Here is a 22,233-nt window from a genome sequence, read left to right on the forward strand (position 1 = left end):
AATGACCTATAATTGAACCCCATAACAATAAAGTAAATCATGTTGGGTTTTTTCAAACAAATGCAAATGCATGTAAGGATTTGCAAACATATACATGTGTCTTTACAGTGATCCACAAATGCGTAACTCGATTAATGAACGTGTAACTGGATTTGTAAACGTGTGATTCAGAATAAATATGCACAAATCTAAAAAAAACTGACAAGTTAAGCATCACAAACTTCGCACAACTTCTAAAAAAACGACAAAGCTGCTCTTTTTGTGCATGTTGCTTTTGTATAAATGAGCCCCAGGCATAGATGGATTTTTCCATTTTTTAACCATGTCAGCTCGTGCTTCGTGTTCGTGTCCATGTCAACTGTATTCAACTGCACGGAGGCGTATTCGCCCCCTACTGGCAGGACGGTGTAATGGCAGGGGATGCATTTGTTCACAAATCCTGTTACACATTCACGGATTGTGAACCGCGGCAGGACTGTCGCAAAAGTCTGTCATATTGTATATATTTACAAATCCTTTAACGCATTTACGAAGCTTTATAAAACAATAATAGCCCCATATACTCAAGCATCACATTCTTAGATGTAGATCCATGTATTAGTGAGACAGAAAACATTTGTTGTCCTTGAGCGATGGCGTCTTTTTTTGTATAAATTTAAAATGTAATCCTGCTGAAGTGACTTTGTAAAAACTTGAAATGTGTACAAAATACTGAAGCTTCTTTCCAGAAACTCAATAAAGGATTTGAGTGGCAAAAAGTACTAAAACTAAATAAAAAGAAATGCTATGTTGTGCCTTGACTGTTTACAAGACAAACATGTATCTGGGATTTGAGTATAATATCTTCAATTTACCGTGATCATTGTTATCTGTTCAAAAACAGTTCAGTTCACACCACTTTTGCGCTATTTCCATGCGTTTGTGTCTTCTTGTTTAGACTATTGTAAAAGTTTATTTTGGTGTCTAAACCAGAAGGATGTGTCTCGCCTGCAGTTAATGCAAAACTCTGCAGCCAGAATTCTGAGCCGATCTAGTAGAAGAACTCACATTTCCCCGATCCTTAAATCTCTTCACTGACTTCTAGTTTCTATCAGTATCCATTTTAAAATTCTGGTTCTTACTTTCAGATCTATTCATGGTCAGACTTTCCATCAGTGATCTGATCCAGACTTACACCCCAGCTCGGGCTCTGAGGTCTGTGGATCAGAATCTACTAATGGTTCCTGAACACACTTCAGGACCAGAAGAGAGAAATCCTTCCAGACTGTTGCTCCTAAGCGTTGGAAAGATCTTCCTCTGTCTCTGTGTTTAATAAGTTAAATACCTTTTTATTTGTGTTTTTCCCAATTTCCTGGGACTCCTGTGTTTGTCTTATGTTATATTGGCCTTTTAGAGTTTTTTGTTAATGTTCAAGCACTTTGTGACCCTGATCTAGAAAGGCGCTTTACAAATAACTACTACTTAGTTACTTATTTGAAAAATAACTTTTTAAACCTGAGTGCAAAAAGGTTAATTTGAGAAAGACAGGAAGGAACGGACAGATATCAGCTGCAATTGATCGACCCATTGCTCATAAATAGTTTAAACAGCTGGATTTTAAACACAACAGGCGAGTCAGGTCCTGATTAATTTACTCCAATTTGCATGGCAAGAACTATCAGGGGAAATTTGTTTCCCAACCCCAGAGCATTCTGCGTGTCTTTAATGTTTAATTGACCAGGAAACACAAACCCTCATTTGCACATGTATTAGACGTCACATCTCCATTTCATTAACCATCCAAAAATGATGTTAAGATGAAGACAAACGACAATTTTCTTTTTAATTTTTTTTTAAAAAGGGCAGGTTTATTTAAAGCACTTACATAGAAAAATATGATTGATTTCAGTGAACAATAATAAATAGAGTGCCCGACTTTCCCCAGGCTCCATCAGTACAACAGTACAATCAATATCCAGTTTCACAATACAGCAAAGGCACTCGCATTAACCACAATCAACAACAAGTCGATGTAGGTGGCGCATGTGGGTGGTGACGGTGGTCGTGAAAATTCCATCTCATTGTCCACCACGCTGACCGTCAAAGATGTTGCGTTGAGACGGATCCAGGAAACCAGGAATTAGTTGTTTTAAACAAATAAATAAATATTTAATTTAAATGGAACACACAACACACATGACTGTTTTCTCAGTTGTGTTGCGATGGATGGCAGGGGTTGGAATACATGAATAAGTAAACATGGGGGGAGGGTTCATTCACTGAAGCATTTAAGTGTATTCATGTCTATATTTTCCAATGCATAGATGGGTTCTTTCAATAAGTGTGTATTTATGCCATAGGCCCGCAGATTAGTCGGTGCCCTTGGTATAGCTATCTAAATGATTCATTCATTCTGAGGTAAACCCTTCAGTATCATAGCTCAATGATAAGAGTTTTCTTTGCTACCATTAGAGCTTCACTTAGCAATACATTTCTTACAAAATAACTTCCCAATGACCGGCAAAATGTTGACACTGTAGTCAATCAGTGTTTGAAGAAAATCTAAACGGATAAAAGTAATGTCATTGCAGTGGAGTTAGACTAGATTTAAGGAACGTTTGTTTGTGTGATTAAAACATTCATTTATGGCTGAACTTCTCACTTTCTGTGCTTTTTCATTCTTTTCCCGGTGATGTTGGGTAAATGACTGTGAGGCATATAATAGTCTCTTGAGTTTTATATTTGTATGTTTGCTTTTTTCTCTCGATAGAATAAGAATTGTTTTGCTTTTTTAACAAAGTGTTGAGTCCGCTGGTCTAAAGAACCAGAATTTTCAATTTGAACTGCTATGAGGTAGTGATGTGTTGATGAAGCTTCATGAAACAGTGTCATACTTTTCAGAGGACAGTAGGGGGCGCCCTCAGCTTAAAAATGATGTGAGGTTTCAATAGAATAGCTTTTCAAATTAATAGATTATACAGCGAAAAGTGACATCTAGTGGACTCAGGAAATAATGACACTGTTTCATGAAGCTTCATGAAGCAGTGTCATATTTTTTAGAGAACAGTAGGGGGCGCCCTCAGCTTACAAATGATGAGGTTTCAATAAAATAACTTTTCAAAGTTATAATATAGTTAAGACTATAGAGCGATAGTGACATCTAGTGGACTCAGGAAATAATGACACTGTTTCATGAAGCTTCATAAACGCACCACTACTACGAGGTTGCAGCAGAAAAAACATTGTTACAAATGTATTTTAAATGATTTCACATTCGAAAAAATAATTTTAAATTCAGTGTATTCTATGTAATATTTCCAAAGCTCCTGGATGCCTACGTAGAAACACATGTTCCACCTCCCTCTGTAACGGCAACATTCAACCTTCTATTTAAACTGTAAAAAAAATATTTTACACTGATTATATTTTCTTTAGAGATAAGTGAAGGTATTCAGTAGTAATGCACATACCCAGCTTCTAAGACGTCGGCCATACACTAGTATTCTCATACAAAAGCTCAGAGGGTGTCAGCATTAGTTGGTCCCGAGAGTCATAATCAATCTGCCATGAATAGACCGTTCTTCTGTCAGGGAAATGAAAGACAAAACAAATGAGGGACGCGGATGAGGATGTGTTGACATGCCAGCGGGGAACGCTGTGATCGAGACAAAAGCAGGAGTGACGACAAGCATGTTGCTTTTATGATGCTGCTGGATCTCTCTTTCGCTCACATTTAGACGCATCCCTGAAGCCAATAGTTTAGTTGGACATGACGTTCTGGTGAAGTCGTTACTAAAGGACGGTAAAATAGTGTCCGTTGGTTCTTACTGACGCTCGAAACAATGTCTTATATCATACGGTTGTAAGTGGTAAGGCTTAAATCTTTCTGCATTCCGGCTTTAAAAAAGAAAAGGGGGTTGAAAATGGCACGCGATGTTTCTCTCCACGAGTGTCCAGGTGTCTGTGGTACCAACCGGGCATGAGTCCGCTGAAGTCAGTCCTGATTGTCAGAACAAACTATAATATTCTCATAAAGCTTCTCCCCAGTGTCCGAGTCCTGGTGAATCCACCAGTTGGTGTCATTCTGGACGCGCCTCCTGTTTTGGTCACTGGGATACACAGTTCAGTGCTGAAGTCATGCGCAGGAGCGAGAGGATCCCAGAGGAGCCGTAAAGCTTTACCGTTCAATCTGCGCTCCGAGCGAATGCAGGCCCGCTGCATCCATGAGTCCATCTGACAGAGCCGTCCCCCTCAGATGTTCCTGTGGGCCGTGAGATACTTGAGAGCGGCAGCGCCGTACTTCCTGGACAGGTCCTGGTGGAACTCGTCCTTCAGGGTGTTCAAGCAGTTGCGATAGCTGGAGCTGGAGCGAAACTTGGAGATGTCGAAGCTGGGAGCGTGAGGCATGTGGATCATGAAGGCGTTCGGCAGGACCATGAGGTCGTACTCCTGGAGGGACAGAAAGTACTTCATCAGTTTGAAAAGTTTTTGAAAGTGCTCTGGTCATTCATTCATTTTCTGCTGCTTATATTCCTATGGGAGGTCACAGGGGGGGCTGGAGCCTATCCCAGTTTCTTCAAGCGAGATAGCGAGATGCGGGGGACACCCTGGACAGAACGGCAATCTTTTGCAGGACACAAAAAGACATACAACCATTCACACACACACACACACATACTGTACCTACGGACAATTTCCCTAAATACCCAATTCACCTTTTTATCTTTTTGGACTGTGGGAGGAAACCGGTTGTGATGTGTCGATGAAGCTTCATGAAACAGTGTCATATTTTTTCAGAGGACAGTAGGGGGCGCCCTCAGCTTAAAAATGATGTGAGGTTTCGTTAAAAAAGCTTTGAAAAACCAATAGATTATAGAGCAAAGAGTGACATCTAGTGGAAATAATGACACTGTTTCATGAAGCTTCATCGACACATCACTGGTATTTAGACGAAAGACTTCGGGGCATGTTCACCTGTGCGTCCAGCTCCATGATATGTGAAACTTTGTTCCATCCGAAACCCACGAAGCGCTGATCATACTCTGGGCAGTCCCGGCGTACCACTACGTAAGGTTCAAAGTCTGCTTCCCAGTCCACCTTGAACGGCGTGGTGGCGGTTCTCCATTTGGCATAGTTGGTTGGGGCGTGACCTTTGGGCCACACATGATACCTGGTGAACACAGCGGCAGAAGTTACATTAAAGATACAACAATTTAAATGTGAGAATCTTAATAAAAAAGCTTCTCTTTACACAGAAATGTCAACAGTTATGTCATACCTGAAGGTGTAAAGAGTCCCCATGTCCAGCATGGAAAGCAGCTCTGCTTTGGATTTTGGGAAGGACAGGCGATAACGTAGTGTCTCGAATGCTGGGACCACCAGAGCTTTCTTCGTGTGAGCCATGTCCAACTGAACCACGGATTTCCTGCAGAAAGGCGACCAGTTAAAAAAGTGAGAAAGTAGTAAAAATTGGACTACTAATGTAGTCATGTTTCAAGGGATAGACTCTCAAAACCTGCTCATGTTGTAACATGTGGAGGTTGACTTGACTCAAAATAAAAAAGGTAAATCGCAATATGCCTTTTAGATTCCAATTACAAACATCAGAAAAACGGAGAAGGGGATAGTAATTTTCTACTCACCCTCATGTTGACTAAGAATGGGATTCTTTACAGTAATCTGTTCCATTTTAGGGTTATAGACAAAAAAATGTCCTTTATTTTAACGTCCCTACTGGAGTTCTACGAGAGGAATTGTTAAGAAAAAAGTGAAAGAAGTCAATATTTTAAGCTTCATTTAAGCTCCTAAAATCCCAGGCCATCAGCGTAAACCTTGAAAATGTGTTTGAACGAGGAGACACTTGAACCTGGAGCTTCAGAACAATTCTTCTCATGTCAAGGCTTCAGGGCTACAAGATGGACGTTACAGTCGAGCAATATTTGGATGTTTTTAAGTGTCTTTTTGAACGCAGATGAAGACGAAGACAACTGAGCTCCAGTCGCTACATTAAAATGAACAAACATTTTTGTCTATAACTCTAAAAAAGAACAATCCCAACCATTAGTCGCCATGAGGGTGAGTAGAAAACAAGTGAATTTTCAATTTAAGACGAACTATCCGTTTAAGGTCACGAAGGGAAGACGATCTCACCTGAGATAATCGTAGAGTCCATACATGGGCAGGAAATCCACGTCAGTCAGGAACATGTAAGGTGTGTTGACGTTCTTCATGGCCACGTTTCGAACCAGATTGACAGGGTAGAACTGGCCCTCCTTGTAGACGATGTGGTATCCCACGTTCTTGCGGTTCTTAAGGACCTCGGAGGCCTGAGCGTAGCGTAGGAACTGCTGCGCCTCCGCGTCAGACATGTACAGGGCCAGGCTGATGGGGCCCTCCCAGTGTTTGCATATCGCCTCCAACATCTGCAGCCTGTTGGTGGACACATGGATGGTTGTAGTTTGTGTTTCTTAGAGTCATCACCTGGATTAACAAAAGAAGGTCACCTGTCCATGGAAAGTTGAGCCACAAGCGTGATGTCGTTGTCATCCTCAGTGGGCAGATATTCATACTGGAGGAAGTAGAGGTGAACTCTGTGTTTGGTCAGTCGCTCGCGACGAAAGTCGTAACATTGGTCGTCTTCGTCCAGATCCTCCAGAGCCACCTGCAGCTAAGAAAGGCAGCGGTATGCAAACGTCATTACCAAAAAAAACAACCTCACAGTGTTTGATTTTGCTTCATCTGGGTCTGACTCATCTAAAGTCGAGTCTTATGGGATTTACCTCCGTGTTCTCTGGACTGGCCTGGCTTGGACAGCCGAAAAGTTCCCGTCGAAGCAGGTTTCCGTCGTACTCCAGGAAGGTCAGGTAGAGGTTCCTGAAAAACTCCACATGCTTGTTCTTCACTCGTAGTTTCTTCGGTGAGTTCCAGTGGATCACCTGAGAACCACATTATTGAAACGTTTAAACCAAAGTCAAGGTCGTTTAAATGGGGGGTTTTTGCACAACTATCGACATGCAATTTGAACGACTGGTACATATTATGGCCGGGTAGCGTATGAACGATTTGTATTCCTTGTTTACCTTGAGGTCGGACACTTCCGTGTAGCACTGCTCTGAGCGCGTGTGATCCGAGAGTTGAACGTTCCAGAAGCAGGGCAACTGGTGGACCAGTACTGGGTTCTGCTTGATGAAGGCATTGAAGATGTCCTGGCAAGAATACACAAGAATTATTACTTCACAACTTTTTATTAAAATATAGATTGCAGGTTTTGTGTAACATATTTAGCTGATATATATATATATAGATGAATCCTTAGTGAGATCGTGTATCACTGAGATAAGGTTTATAAGATATAGTTCATGTCACGTTGAAGGCAGTATTTGCCTGAGTTCTGACACAAAAACACATTATTCACTTTTGGGACCAGGATAGGCTCAAAGAAAAAAAAGGAATTGAGTCCAAGCAAAGTCTCTTTTAAGGTTTTTGAAGGACAAAAGATTAAGGGTCTTCTTAAAGCGATAGTTCACCCAAAGTACTTTGGTTAAATATCGCTAGCCCTGCCAGTAGTCATTAGTGTAGACCGTAAACTGGTAGCGCTCACGATATTTACCCAGAGTACTTTCTGTTTGTATAGCATGTTAGCCTTTAATCTCCTGCTGTAAACAAACTATAAATATAGACTTGTTTACATTCTCCAGGAACCATCTCTCATGTGGAGGCTTCAATCCGAGAGGGACCAGCAGTATGGAGGTATTTGGATGATTTTAAAGTGTCTCCTTACGGTCCATGATCACGACACAGTCTGAATGTTTACCTGATCAGCCAGAGATGTGCTCAACATGCTCATGAGCTCCCTCTCCGCCGTCAGACGCCACATCTGCTCCCAGCCGATCCTTCGTAAACGCTCCAGATAGAGAAGAATGACGCCTGCGATAAAAGTGAAGGAAACAGACTCTTTTATCTCTGCCATCAATATATGTCATCGTAACGGTTTACGATCCCGAAAAACGATTGCGCAAGACCTCACCTGTGTTGAAGCCTCTTCCGAGCGCGGGCCAGGGTTTGTGGTTTTTCCATAAGTTCCCGAGATACCAATCGCTCTGGTTCTCCACGAGACCAATGACTTGTTTATCTGACAGAAAAGAACCCATGATGATCAGAAGCCTTTACATTGCAACAAAACATCATTAAACATTATGGTATCTCCGGGTCACTTTTACCCGGAGGCCTGAAAACAAATGTGTTTGTGGTATCCTTCGTGTTGTCTCTTGGTCAAGGTGACCCTGAGGCCTGAAAACAATTGTATTTGTGGTATCCCTTGTGTTGTCTCTGGGTCAAGGTGACCCGGAGGCTTGAAAACAAATGTGTTTGTGGTATCCCTCATGTTGTCTCTTGGTCAAGGTGACCCGGAGGCTTGAAAACAAATGTGTTTGTGGTATCCCTTGTGTTGTCTCTGGGTTAAGGTGACCCCGAGGCTTGAAAACAAATGTGTTTGTGGTATCCCTCGTGTTGTCTCTGGGTCAAGGTGACCCAGAGGCCTGAAAACAAATGTGTTTGTGATATCCCTCATGTTGTCTCTGGGTTAAGGTGACCCGGAGGCTTGAAATCAAATGTGTTTGTGGTATCCCTTGTGTTGTCTCTGGGTCAAGGTGACCCGGAGGCTTGAAAACAAATGTGTTCGTGGTAACCCTTGTGTTGTCTCTGGGTCAAGGTGAACTACCTCCACCACATATGGTACCACACTGCATATGTACTTATGGAAGCCAAGGAGGTCGTTCACCGTGACCCAGAGACAACACAGAAAAAGTAGTCATCAGAAATTGAATGGCAATTTAATGACACTTTGTAACAAACACTCAACATTTATGTTAACAAATAAACCAACTTTGTTCCTAGTCTGAGAGAACTTTGGGAAATTGTCCATAGGTATGAGAGTATATGTGAATTTGTCTGTCTTTGTGTGCCCTGCGACAGACTGGCGTCCCCTGCCTCCCGCCCTATGATACTGGGATAGGCTCCAGTCTCGCCACAACCCCAGTAAGGGATAAAGCGGTAGACAATGAATGAATGGTATGAATAAGAGAGCCTTAAAAAATTGCCCATTAAGTTGGGAAAATACATAAAAGTGTGCATGTCGTACCATTGAACTTTCTGAAAATGCCCCACAGCTCCGCGATGTCGGTGGCGAAGGTGATGTCCGTATCCAAGACGATGACCTTTGACAGGTCGGAGGGCAGCGCTTTGGTCAGCGTCAGCTTCATCAAGCCGTAAATACCTGAGTAGTGCTTGTTGGGAATCCACGAAACCTCCGTCTGCAAAGACCACGAAAATTGTCTCATGAGTAAAAACGTCAACGAACGTTATTCTGTTTCCGCCTCAAAATCTTCATCTGCAAACAGTGCGTGCTAATTAATTTTTACTGCCTCGTGTAATTGGATCTGCATAAGTGCATCATCTGCAAACATAATCCGCTTACATTCTCAGCTGTTTTTTTTTTTTCTTCCTCCAGATTAAATGGAGAAAGAAGCGAGTCGCTGCAGGTCGAAGCTTCCGACAGCACAAAAGACTCATTGTTCAGCACAAAGACGGGCAAGAGGGAGGAGAAGACACACACACACACACACACACACACACACACACCTCGTTCTTTACATTCCCATCACCCTGAGCACACATTCATCAAGCCAAAGTCAAATAAATTATTAGGTTGTGTCGTGCTGAAGTGCCACTTGACTCGAGAGGGAAGTGTTTCATCAAGTCAATCAACTGAAGTGAAAGCGTTCCGACTCCCGCGGTGGGGTGAGCCGACGCGAGGAGGTCTGGGGAAATGTTTCCGGGACGACTTATTGACACAATTCAGACGTGTATACGGTCACTATCAGAGTCTCTTTTTTTTCTTCTGCAACATATGTATGTGTTTATGTTTTCAGATGAAGTACATCAAGAGGAAAATAAGCGTATTCCGTATTTTTATTCCGATAAGAGATGGAAGAACTTCATCCAACATTCATGATTTAGCTGTAAAGAATGAAAAAAAAAAAACTATGACCTTCAGTTATAGAAAAAGTGTTGTTGCCATGGCGACACATCATCTTTGCACAAATATTCTGTTTTCACATGAATCAGAACTCAGAACGTTTCAACTAGGTTTTTGACCCTCTTGGCAGAGTTGGTTGGTAGAAGTCAAGATGCTGAAGCTGTTAATGTCACCGAACAATTGAATCAGGATAAAAAACAGAGAAGATGTCGTTTAAAAAAACGAGGAAACTCAAATCTTGCCTTCAGTTCCTCCGCATCGTAGAAGCTGATCTGCACTGACGGAACCATCCACGACTGGAACAAGGAGCTGAGGATCTGATGAGCCACAGTGTCTGTGATGAAGTGGAAGTGAAGAGGGTTTCTCCTGTAAGCAAACACAGAAGCCACATTTCTTGCATTTAGAATTTTAAAATATGGGGAAAATGAGTGTGACTATTTTGAGTTTGCCCCCAAAATATTTGTAATTAAACAATAATTACTTATTGGGACTTAAGTTTCAGAAGAAAATTGACTGCAGTTAAAAATATATATTAACATTTGTTCAATATAATAAAGATTTGATAAATCATTAAAATGATGGTTCACCCATCATTCTACCCTCATGTCAACAAAGTTTTGGGATTACTTTCAGAGTAATCGGTTCTTTTTAGAGTGAAAAATGTTTGTTCCTTTTAATGTAGCGACTGGAGCTCAGTTGTCTTCGTCTTCATTTCCGTCCAAAAATTCATCTTTGTTTAATAACAATCATAAAATAAAGACTTTTCAACATTTTTAAGGAAAATAAATCTTAATTTTGGGCTTCAATACAACGACGTTACAGACGAGCAGTATGGAGGTATTTGGATGTTTTTAAGTGTCTTCTTGGACGAAGACAACTGAGCACCAGTCCTTACATTAAAATGAACAAACATTTTTGTCTATAACTCTAAAAAGAAACAGATTTTTCTGAAAATACTCCCTAATCTTAGTCGACATGAGGGTGAGTAGAAAATGTGTCTCTTTTCAGACCTGGTCTGGATCAGTGGTGAAGTCAAAGATAGCTATTTTGGTTTGAAGAAGATAAACTTTTCTAATCAAAGGTTGATTCTATGGCAGGGACAAAAAAACAAAAACAGGCAGCCTTCGTATAATCTGACTGTTATCTCAGCAGAGTGATTAGAGGGGGGGATTTAAATGGCAGTGAGTTGTAGCCTGCTTGGTGGCATTGACTTTTTCAAGGCTGAAAAAGAAAACTATGACTAAAAAAATGTGACCAACTTCAGGATTACAGTTAAAGGAAGCTATTAGAAAATTATCTTTACTTTTCCGAAGTATGTTTCTTGCTGCGGAGAGTTTTACAGATGTTTCTTTCTGGTGGCTGAGGTGAACGCTCAGACGTAGTGCACACGTTACACCACCGAAATATACAAATTCAATACTAAATACCATCAACATCATGACCACTCACCTGTGGAAGAGCACTGACTTGACCAGCGTCACCACATCCCTGCTGGCGTTGTGTCCGGCACAAACGCAGGCCACATGGATCAACTGTTAAAAAGTAAAAATGGATTCGAAGTTACATTAGCTGACTGGAGTTCTCTCAAGTTGTTCACATCCATCGTGTTCCTCTTTCATCCCTAATATTCTGACACCGATGAGCTTATCATGAATACTCCATGTATCAGATCTTTAATCCCGAAATCTCTTTTTTTTTTCATGTAGGAAGATTTAGCTCCTCAAATATTCATGATTTTACTTTTCAGCAACTGAGTCTTTGAAAACTTTTACACTCAGAGACGGGAGAGACTTCAAAGAGCGAGGGTGTCGTCGTGATTTTCGGTTGTCGTCAGATGTGTGGAGGTTGTGTGGCACATTTTTCGGAAAACCAGAAATAAATCCTTTCAAACATGTAATCTTCCACTCAAGGTTAGAGAGGGACGCGGCCGAACAATCGGACTCTTTGTAAACGTTTCATGTTCGTCTTGGTTGATGTTTTTAAGAGATGTTTTTTTTTTAATCGTTTATGTTGAAAGATATTGTGATACCTGCAACATATTTAAATCAATTATTAATCATTTATTATATCTAATACTAATATTATTAATTATTTATTCATGTCGTTTTTGTCACTGTAGTGTACATTTGAATAATGATGCTTTAACTAGTGATGTGTCGCTGAAGCTTCATGATGCTTCACTGCAATTATTTCCTGAGTCCACTAGATTTCACTTTTGCTCTATAATCTATTGATTCGACAAGCTATTCTATTGAAACCTCACATTATTTTTAAGCTGAGTGCGCCCCCTACTGTCCTCTGATAATTTGACACTGTTTCATGAAAGCTTCTTCGACACAACACTAACTTGCTTTTTCCCGATTACGATAATTCATTAGAGACAAAATACAATTAATAGTTCTTTAGATAACCAACACAATAGCTTAACTGCAGCGAGAATTCTGACCCGCTCTAGTAGAAGAACTCACATTTCCCCTGATTCCTTAAAACTCTTCACTGGCTGCCAGTTTCTTTCAGGATCAACTTTAAAATTCTGGTTCTTACTTTCAGATCTATTCATACTCAGACCTTCCATCAGTAGATTCTGATCCAGACTTACACCCCAGCTCGGGCTCTGAGGTCTGTGGATCAGAATCTACTGATGGTTCCTGAACACGCTTCAGGACCAGAGGAGAGAAATCCTTCCAGACTGTTGCTCCTAAGCTTTGGAACGATCTCTGTGTTTGATGATCTACTGACTCCTTCAAGAAACATCTCAAGACATTTTTATTTGTGTTTTTCCTTCATTCTCTGAGACTCCTGTGTTTGTTTTATGTATCTTGATCTATTAAAGTATATATTTTAACTCTGTATTGTTTTTGATTGTTTAAGCGCTTTGTGACACTGATCTAGAAATGCGCTTTACAAATAACCTTTACTTAAGCTAATAATGTAAATTTCACTGTCTTTATCTCACTACTTCGATCGAAGGAAGAAAAAACTTTTGTGTTGAAATGTTATGCAAAACTTTCAATGCGACTTTGCTGACCTCGCACTTTTGGACGGTGGGTGATCTTGGACAATCTGTGTGGTTGTTCTTCTCCTCTGCTGTCGTGTCGCCGTCCTCCGCCGCCGTGTCTGCAGATGCCCCCCACGGCTGGTTGCCATAGCTACCATCTGGAGTCTGGGCAGCAGTGCCCTGAGAGCGACTGAGCTGCAGCCGGATCTGCCGGTTCTCCTCCTCCACCTCGCGGACCCGGGACTCCAGGACGGCCCGGTCCTGGACCTGAGACGCCGGCGTCTCCGCCAAGCACGGAGGAAGGAGTAAGGAGCGTCCATCTGCGGGGACGGACCATGAATTAGCGATCCACTTTTCAAGACATGAACCTTGACCTCTCATCTTTGCCTTTTCTACAGTTCACCTTCTGTTTAAGTTCATTATCTCTCTAGTTTGAATTTTTACTCGATGACTTTTGATATTTACTCTAACTTTTTTTCATTGATACATTAAATATATTTTATTATATTTAATTGAATTTAGTATGAGTCGTCATAAGGGTACCCTCAGATTTTTCTCTGTGTATTTCAAACATGGATCAGAATCTACTGATGGTTCCTGAACACGGTTCAGGACCAGAGGAGAGAAATCCTTCCAGACTGTTGCTCCTAAGCTTTGGAACCATCTCTGTGTTTGATGATCTACTGACTCCTTCAAGAAACATCTGAAGACGTTTCTATTTGTTCAGTCTTTTCCTTGATTTTCTGGAACTCCTGTTGTGTTATCAGTATTATATTGATCTTTAAAGTATATACTTTTTTGAGTATTGTTTTGATTGTTTAAGCGCTTTGTGAACCTGGTCTGGAAAAGCGCCATTCAAATAAAAATTACTTACTTACTTACATAATAATGTGTATAAATAACAATAACTAACATTTTTTTAGTTATTCAGAGATATCCTTTAAGGACTTTACTCCACACGTGTATAAATATCTCACCGTCCTCTAGTTATTCCTATTTCTTTCTCGGGTTACATTTGATTCCACCTCATAAAGCAGCTTAACATGGCATTCAAACAGGCTTACAATAGTGTGTATATATAGCTAAAAAGGCTTTGCACAAGGGCACTGGGGTTACTGGACTTAGGCCTAATGATTCCAGATATCAGACCTTCGGGGCCAATGTTTTCTTTCATGCATGAAGGTTAATAAAGGGAGATGGTCAGAAGGAGCCCAAAGGTTGGTTGAAAAAAAAAGTTTAGAAAATAAAACAACATGTGGAACTATTTATATTTAAAGTTGTGTAACTTTGCCTTTCATATCAGAAAGTTCTTCAGTCGGACGGACAAAGACACCTCAATAAATAGACAGACAGATAAAAAGACATACAGACAGATTAATAGATAGACAGAAAATTAGACATGGACGGAATGATGGGTAGACAGACAGACAGACAGCCAAAAAGACAGACAAACAGACAGATCAATAAAGATAGACAGACAGACATGCAGACAGACAGACAGACACACACACAGACAGACAGATTAGAAGATAGACAGAAAATTAGACATGGATGGAATGACAGGTAGACAGACAGACAGACAGACAGACAGACAGACAGACAGACAGAGAGACAGACAAACAGACGAATCAATAAAGACAGACAGATCAATAAAGACAGACGGACAGACAGACACACAGACAGATTAATAAAGACAGACAGACTGACAGACAGACACACAGACACACACATATTGACAGACAAACATAAACAGACAGACAGACAGATCAATAAAGACAGACACACAGATCAATAAAGACAGACACACAGACACACAGACCAATAAAGACAGACAGACACATAGACAGACAGACAGATCAATAAAGACAGACACACAGACACACAGACAGACAGACAGCTCAATAAAGACAAACACACAGACAGACAGACAGATCAATAAAGACAGACAGACAGATCAATAAAGACAGACACACAGACAGACAGACAGCTCAATAAAGACAGACACACAGACAGACAGACAGCTCAATAAAGACAGACAGACAGATCAATAAAGACAGACACACAGACAGACAGACAGCTCAATAAAGACAGACACACAGACAGACAGACAGCTCAATAAAGACAGACACACAGACAGACAGACAGATCAATAAAGACAGACACACAGACAGACAGACAGCTCAATAAAGACAGACACACAGACACACAGACAGACAGACAAATATAGAGGACAAACATAGACAGACAGACAGACAGAGAGACAGACAGACAACAAAAAAAAAAAACAGACAGACAAACAGACAGACAGACCCTCCTATACTCACTCTCCAGGTTCCCCGTGAACAGGTAGAGCCAGGTGAGCAGCACGACGGCAGACAGAGACGCCACCAGCAGCTTCAACCTTCCTCGACAGAGAAGGTTCATGTTGGGACGAGGGTGCCGAGTGTCAGGGGGGGTGAGGGGAGGTCTGGGGAGTGAAGGGGTCTCAGGACGTCTGCCACATTTCTCATCTGAAAAGAGGAAACAAGATGCAAGTTTAGTTTTTTAGCAAGTTTTTTTTTCCCATTTTCCTGCAATAAAAACTATTTCCATCCGTCAGTCACGCTGACAGATGCACAGTAAACTAAAAGTTCAATAGGCAGGGGAGGGGTAGGGTAGGTGGGATTTGCACCGCAGGGCCGGCCCAAAGTTGTAAAGGTTTCAAGGGGGAAAGAGTCGAGATAGAGCCTCGGTTCACGGTCATGTTCCTCGACCCTATATTAGTTGAGTCGGCAGGAAAAAGTGACCTCCGTGTTCGCTATCCAAGCAGTGATTTTCGGAACATTACTTCGGCCAGACGAACCGACTGAGGGAGCCCACATTTTGGAAGGCCATAGACCGTGGTCTGAACTTTGTCGGTGCAAAGTCTAATGGCTCTTGGAAAACAAATCTTTTGAAACCACTTTGTACCCAGAAAGCTGCCAAAAACAGGCGTAGTATTGTAAATTGAATAGTTAAGCAATTGAATAAAGAGTTGCGAAGCCCTCAGGGAGTAGTAACAGTTTAGTCAATTACTTGCTATAAATCAAACAATGGCTGAGTGAAAACACGTTGCAGCTAAAAGTGGAAAAAAGGGAAATTTTGATAAAGTTCCAGGGTTGAGTCAGTACTTGGGTGACTTAGGCCAGTCTGTCAAACTGAGCCTGAGAAACCTGGGTGTTGTATATTGACAAAGACATGTCTCTTGTTCAACACTGAAGAAAACTTAACACAAACTGTTTCCTTCAACTGAGAAAAATGTCTAAATTTACGAAGATAATGTCACAACACGATCTGGAGCTTACAATCCATGCGTTTGTGTCGTTTAGACTATTGTAACAGTTTATTTTAGTGTCTAAACAAGAAGGATCTGTCTCGACTGCAACCAGAATTCTGAGCTGCTGTAGTAGGAGAACTTACATTTCCCCGATCTTTTGTGAGGCTGCTGTGTTGTCTTGACCTTTTAAAGCATGTATTTTAACCGTTGTTTTAATTGTTTAGGCACTTAGTCTGAGAAATGCGCTTTACAAATAATAATTACTTACTTACTATTTACAGCCACAAATATTTTATTTAATTTTTATACAATCCTACAATTTCTTGAAGCCTTTTCTATTCAAGCTGCTAAAAAGACAATTCTCTAACCTTTGATCTGAAACGTGAAATGAAACAGTGAGTTGTTTTATTATCTTCTAAATGACCATTTGACGATGGCGTGAGACTGAACGCTGAAGTAATCCTCAAGTGTTTGTTGATGCAAAAGTGTCTCACACACGCATGTGTGAAGGAACTGATGCGTTCAGCTCCGAGTGAAATGCGATTCGGTGCCTCTGTTGCAAGGCAGGACGGTGAGTGATAGGTGTTTATTTTCGGTCTCTAACAGCTACTCACCGGAGTCAAGTGTTAAGATTGCTAAAAGCTCGTGGCTCAAATCCAGCCTCCTCGTGAGAGAATACGTCTTTAAAAAGACGGCAACAGCGCCTTTGCGGATCTGTTTTGAGCCACGGCGTTAAAGGTCCTGTCCGGATGATAACTAGTCTCCGGCCTCACCTTGGAGAGAAGAAGAACAATTGGAAATGATCTGACGCGGTTTCAAGAAAGCTTTAAATGGCTAATGACTTATATTTGATTTACAATCTGTAGGACTCACTGGAGTGTCTCTGTCAGCAGCTTCCTTGAGATTATAAATCCACATTAATTAGACTCAAGGTTGAGCAGATGAGACAGATTACAGACTGGAAGATCACAGATAAGTCAAGATTCCCTCTGTTTCTGCTGAGTGGATGCAGAATCGTTAGAAAAATAAAGAGAGAGGGAGAGAGAGAGGGATCAAGCGTGGACAGTTTGTCTCCAACAGAAGTGTGACATTATCAGTGGCTCGTCCCAGTTGTGTTACAATACTGACAGACACTTTGGCAGACGCTTCCAGGGTGACTCATTAGCCGCTATTTCGGGGTCCTTGGCTGCAGAAGAGAATATTCCGGGGCTTAAACAGCATATAATTGAACCAGTCTGTCTCGGATGAGGTAGATTGATTATTCCAACCTGGATATTATTGGACTTAATAGGACGATTACATGCCCGGACACACCTGGCGAGTCACGGGCGAATCTGCGAATCGCAGATTGAGTTAGTGCGAGTTGAGGTGGTTGTTTGGGGCCTAAACAAGGTAATGACGTCTTCCTTGTGTCCTTGAAGGTCAACTAAAGTGTTGGTTTAAATGTGCGTGGTTGTGATGTGTCATCGGAGTCTCCACCTCAGAAGAACTCGTTGTATAAACAAAGCGGGGGCGTGTTCACAGCTGGCTGGTGGAGGAATGAAGCCATTATTACATCATGACACATCACTAATAATAAGAGTTTCTTCAGCTGGAGCGTCTTCAGTCATGTCTCATTTCTAAGGACCTTTCCTACAGATTGAGAGAATATTTAAGATATTTTGAAAAGAAAAAGAAGGAAATAATTATCAACTTACAACCAATAACTACTTTATTAACAATTGTTATAGTTTTTTGTTTGTTAGTTACAGAAAATAAATTAGAAATGCATTTATTTTAACCTCAGTTTTACTAAAGATATTTTTAACAAACTTCAAGTTCCACTAATGTGTTGATTTAAGTGTGTGTTGTTGTGATGTGTGACTCTATTGTATCATCAGTGTGTGTTTGTACAAAACTCTCTTTTCATTGAAATATTGACATTAGAAAAGTATCCGTGTGTCATCAATTCCTGAAGTCTCAGCCACTAAGGGACTCGCTGTATAAACAAAGCGGGGCGTGATCACAGCTGGCTGGAGGAGGAGTGAAGCCATTATTACGTCATAATGGACTCTCGTAACCTCTCGTTCGCCCAGATTTCAGAGCAACTTTATAAAGTATTAAGTTGAAAACATGGTCAAGATGAGGGACTTCTTGGAGAGAGGTTTAAAGGACGAGTGAGTGTCTTAAATGGTCTCCAAAGATGAAAGCACTGTGAATGTGAACCCATTATTTTACCTGGTTGCGGGTTCGATCCCTGCTCCAAAATGTCTTTGAAAATCACTTGATGGTTCTAGTAAAAGTGAATGTCAAAAACTAAACCAGCCAAAAACACAAACAAGAGCGATGACGATGAGACAATAAGGACTAAAAAAGGACCCTCTAGAACCAAAAAATTGTTTTTGAAAAGCCTGTTTTAATAATTAGCCCAACTACTTAACCAACAATTCCAAATATTACAATACTCAAGGAAGAAGATGAAGGTTAGTTTTTAAATAGTTTCTCACTGGGGTCTGTTTTTAATTTGAGTTTCATTCTATGAATGTTATTCGTCCCACGAAATTAAATCTATCAAAGCTGTTCCTAGGTTATTGACATGCAGGGAAAGTTTATTTTCGTGGTGTTTTATAACAAATTTGATCATTTATTTTGTTGTTTTTGGTAAATGTCAATACAAGTTCACATCTCAAAAACTTTTTATCATCAGTTTTGATTTCTATAGTCACCTCGCAGACATGGAATGTTGACGTAATGAGTGAAAAAACAATCTCAGTCGAAGCTCAAATGACAACCAGTGTTGAGATTAACATGTTATTCAGTAATGTAATGTAGGAACTAAGGTTAATTCTGTGGTACATATTAGTATCGATGAAGCTTCATGAAGCAGTGTAATATTCTTCAGAGGACAGTAGGGGGCACTCTCATCTTAAAAATGATGTGAGGTTTCCATAGAATAACTTTTCAAAGCAATAGATTATAGAGCAGAGAGTGACATCTAGTGGACTCAGGAAACAATGACACTGTTTCATGAAGCTTCATCATCACTAGTAAAAAGTGCTGTAACTAGTTACTTTTTGAGAAACCGTTCATCATGACTTCGATCTGAACAGGCTTGTTACTTCACTTGCAGGACTAACGTTTCTGTGGTGGACATGATGCCGACATCATTATTCTTCTCTTCCATCTCTCCTCTGTTCTATCCATCCTCTGTCATTCAAATAAATGAGTTCACTTGGTAAAGCACTGGACTCTCATTCTTATGGTTGAGGCTTTTAAACCCTGCATCCACTACGTTTAACAACTCTCAGTAAACAATGGATTTAGCTGTAATCTATTGTCATCATTTTATATTATAGTTTATCATTTCTATATACACACTCTTCGTCATAGATAATCTATAATTATACTTTACATAGTTCACCTAAACTTTAGATTTCACTCATTTTCTGCTCACCCTCATGTGGACTAATGGTTATTTCCAGAGTAATCTGTTTAAGAGTTATACACAAAAATGTTTGTTCATTTTAATGTAGCGACTGGAGCTGAGTTGTTTTCGTCTTTATCTTCGTCCAAAAAGACACTTAAAAACATCCAAATACCTCCATAGCTATCCAAGCTTTGACATTAGAAATTGTCGACACGTGGGTGAGTAGAACATGAGTGAACCATCACCACGATTGGTCTGAAGAACTACATCACAACGACTGGTAAACAAAAACACTACCTTGAGAAATGTCAGAGAGAAGTTTTCTTAAGATTGTGAAGGTGCGAAAAGTTGAGCATTTCATGTAGAACAGTGCGATCAGAACCACAATAAGGATGTTCGCTGTCAAAGCTCAGATGACCTTCATGAAAGACTTGACAAAAGAAAGTGTCTGTCAGCAGCTGCTTCTGATCGTGTGATGTGTGTCAACGCTCAGAAGAATTGTTGATGAAGAGAAATCCAAACGTCTTTGTCGGGACAACAATCCGTCTCGGCACTTTTGTCTCAGCGGCAGCTTAATCCTGGTGTGGCATCTATTAAACTATCTCGTTACTACTCGTACTTTCCGAGAAAAACTTCCTATCTCACCGTTGTCCTTAGACCTGGAGGCTTCCGGGACTTGAAAGGATCCGGTGCTCAGGTAAGGTAGGACGCGGAACACCCTGAAGCAAATGTCAACTGTAGCCTCCTACTGCTCAACGTCTGCTGAGATTTGGGGTTTGACGGTGAAATGTATACATTTGAGTAACTCATAGCTTTGAGCCCTGAAGCAGCAAAACTAGAGTCAGATAAAAGAAGCGAAGAGACGAGCGGGTACAAGGTTATTTCTGCATCTTCTGTCACATGTGCTTATGCAGAGAAGAAAGCTGGATCAATTGAACCAGTTTCCCCTGAATTTCTATCAGTATCAGTCGAGGACAAACTCTATGAACTAGTGATGGTCTGACGAAGCTTCATGTCTTTATATTCAAAGTCCACTAGATGGCGTTTTCTGCACTATCTTCGTTTGTGTTGAACAACTATTCTAATAAAACATCAAATGATTTTTAAAGTGATGGCTCCCCCTACTGACCTCTAAACAACATGACACTGTTTCATGAAGCTTCATCAGACAATCACTGCTTTGAAAAATACTTTTAGGAAACTTTATAAAAATAATCTTTTTAAATCCCAAACAGACTTTACAGTTACTAATTAAAATACAAATGATGAATCTTCATGAAACAGTGTCATTATTTCCTGAGTCCACTAGATGTCACTCTTTGCTCTATAATCTATTGCTTTGAAAAGCTATTCTATAGAAACCTCACATAATTTTTAAGCTGAGGGCGCCCCCTACTGTCCTCTTCATCGACACATCACTAGTTTATGGATCCATTTAATGCCGTTTTTCTTCACAAACTAGAAATTATACACATTTTAAATATGTTATATTAGTCATACTAGTTTTAATTTAAAAATAATTATTGCTCAATTACAGACATTCATATCAGTCTCGAACGAACCTTCTGAACTCCAGTCTTAGTAAAAATTGTTCTTTTAATTTTATTTTCCTTTCACGTGCAATATCATCTTACTTTGATACCTTTGAACTTTAATTATAGAACATTTAGGTTAATCTTAAAGAGACTTTAACAGTTTATCAGTAAAATACGGTAATCGTTATAGTGGCTTTATTTATCAAGTTATTTAGAGTTACATAAAGCAAAATAAATACAATATAAAATACATGATTAAAGCATGTTTCTGGATCCACTGTTTACTGTTTTTTCTTCACCATGTAGAAATATACACATTTAAGAGACCTAATAAAATGAGATTTTCTATGAGAATCAGTCTTGGATGAACCCTCTGAACTCTTAGTAAAGAAGTGTACATTGAATTATTGTTATTTGTTTTCATGTGCGACTTCATTTGACTTTGATGTCTTTGAACTATACTTTTAGAAAACTAGAAAAATCTGATAAATCTCAAAGAGATTTTACAGTTAAATAACAAAACACAGTAGACGTTTATTTGTTTTTTTAGACTTACATAGGGCAAAATAGATACAATCTAATATAGTGCATAAAATAGGTATTTAAAGCCGGTTAATGGATCCATTTACTAGAGCTTCTATCTTCAACAACTGGACAATTCACACATCTGAAAAGACAAACAATTGATTCTTTTGTTTTAACTTAATTCTTGCTCAATTATAGTCATTAAAGGTTGGATCATGGACTCTTAGAGATGGGCTGAGTCATCCAGGAGAGGCTCAGAGTAGAGCAGCTGCTCCTCTGTGTTGGATCAGTGGAAGAAGAAGAAGAATCATATTAATGTGGACCTTCATTTTCAAAGGATTAGAAATGAAAGAGGAAGGATTACGAGAAGACAAACATGTGACCGGAGAGTCCAGATAAAACCGTGGAGCTTTATTGACCTCTCAGCCGCTCGAACCAGTAAAGCCAGCCGGGGTATAA

At 40.2% G+C, this 22,233-nt stretch overlaps 1 protein-coding gene across 2 annotated transcripts in view; it reads right to left on the bottom strand.

The window, feature by feature from the left end:
* Nucleotides 1-1,813: 1,813 nt before the first annotated feature.
* Nucleotides 1,814-22,233, bottom strand: part of large2 (LARGE xylosyl- and glucuronyltransferase 2) — a 32,684-nt gene continuing 12,264 nt past the window's right edge. For both annotated transcript variants that reach the window (XM_087783417.1, XM_087783418.1), the window contains exons 2-15: nucleotides 15,338-15,523; nucleotides 13,044-13,333; nucleotides 11,465-11,547; nucleotides 10,258-10,381; nucleotides 9,119-9,290; nucleotides 8,006-8,110; nucleotides 7,793-7,905; nucleotides 7,059-7,184; nucleotides 6,759-6,914; nucleotides 6,483-6,646; nucleotides 6,130-6,408; nucleotides 5,258-5,404; nucleotides 4,954-5,149; nucleotides 1,814-4,428 (exon numbers count right to left, since the gene is read on the bottom strand). In XM_087783417.1, coding sequence (XP_087639543.1) covers nucleotides 4,231-4,428; nucleotides 4,954-5,149; nucleotides 5,258-5,404; nucleotides 6,130-6,408; nucleotides 6,483-6,646; nucleotides 6,759-6,914; nucleotides 7,059-7,184; nucleotides 7,793-7,905; nucleotides 8,006-8,110; nucleotides 9,119-9,290; nucleotides 10,258-10,381; nucleotides 11,465-11,547; nucleotides 13,044-13,333; nucleotides 15,338-15,437 — 2,253 coding nt within the window. In that variant the 5' untranslated portion in view covers nucleotides 15,438-15,523 and the 3' untranslated portion in view covers nucleotides 1,814-4,230. The remainder of the gene's footprint in view (nucleotides 4,429-4,953; nucleotides 5,150-5,257; nucleotides 5,405-6,129; nucleotides 6,409-6,482; nucleotides 6,647-6,758; nucleotides 6,915-7,058; nucleotides 7,185-7,792; nucleotides 7,906-8,005; nucleotides 8,111-9,118; nucleotides 9,291-10,257; nucleotides 10,382-11,464; nucleotides 11,548-13,043; nucleotides 13,334-15,337; nucleotides 15,524-22,233) is intronic.

Source organism: Callionymus lyra, chromosome 2 (assembly GCF_982586985.1).
Source record: "Callionymus lyra chromosome 2, fCalLyr1.hap1.1, whole genome shotgun sequence".
Lineage (NCBI taxonomy): Eukaryota > Metazoa > Chordata > Actinopteri > Syngnathiformes > Callionymidae > Callionymus > Callionymus lyra.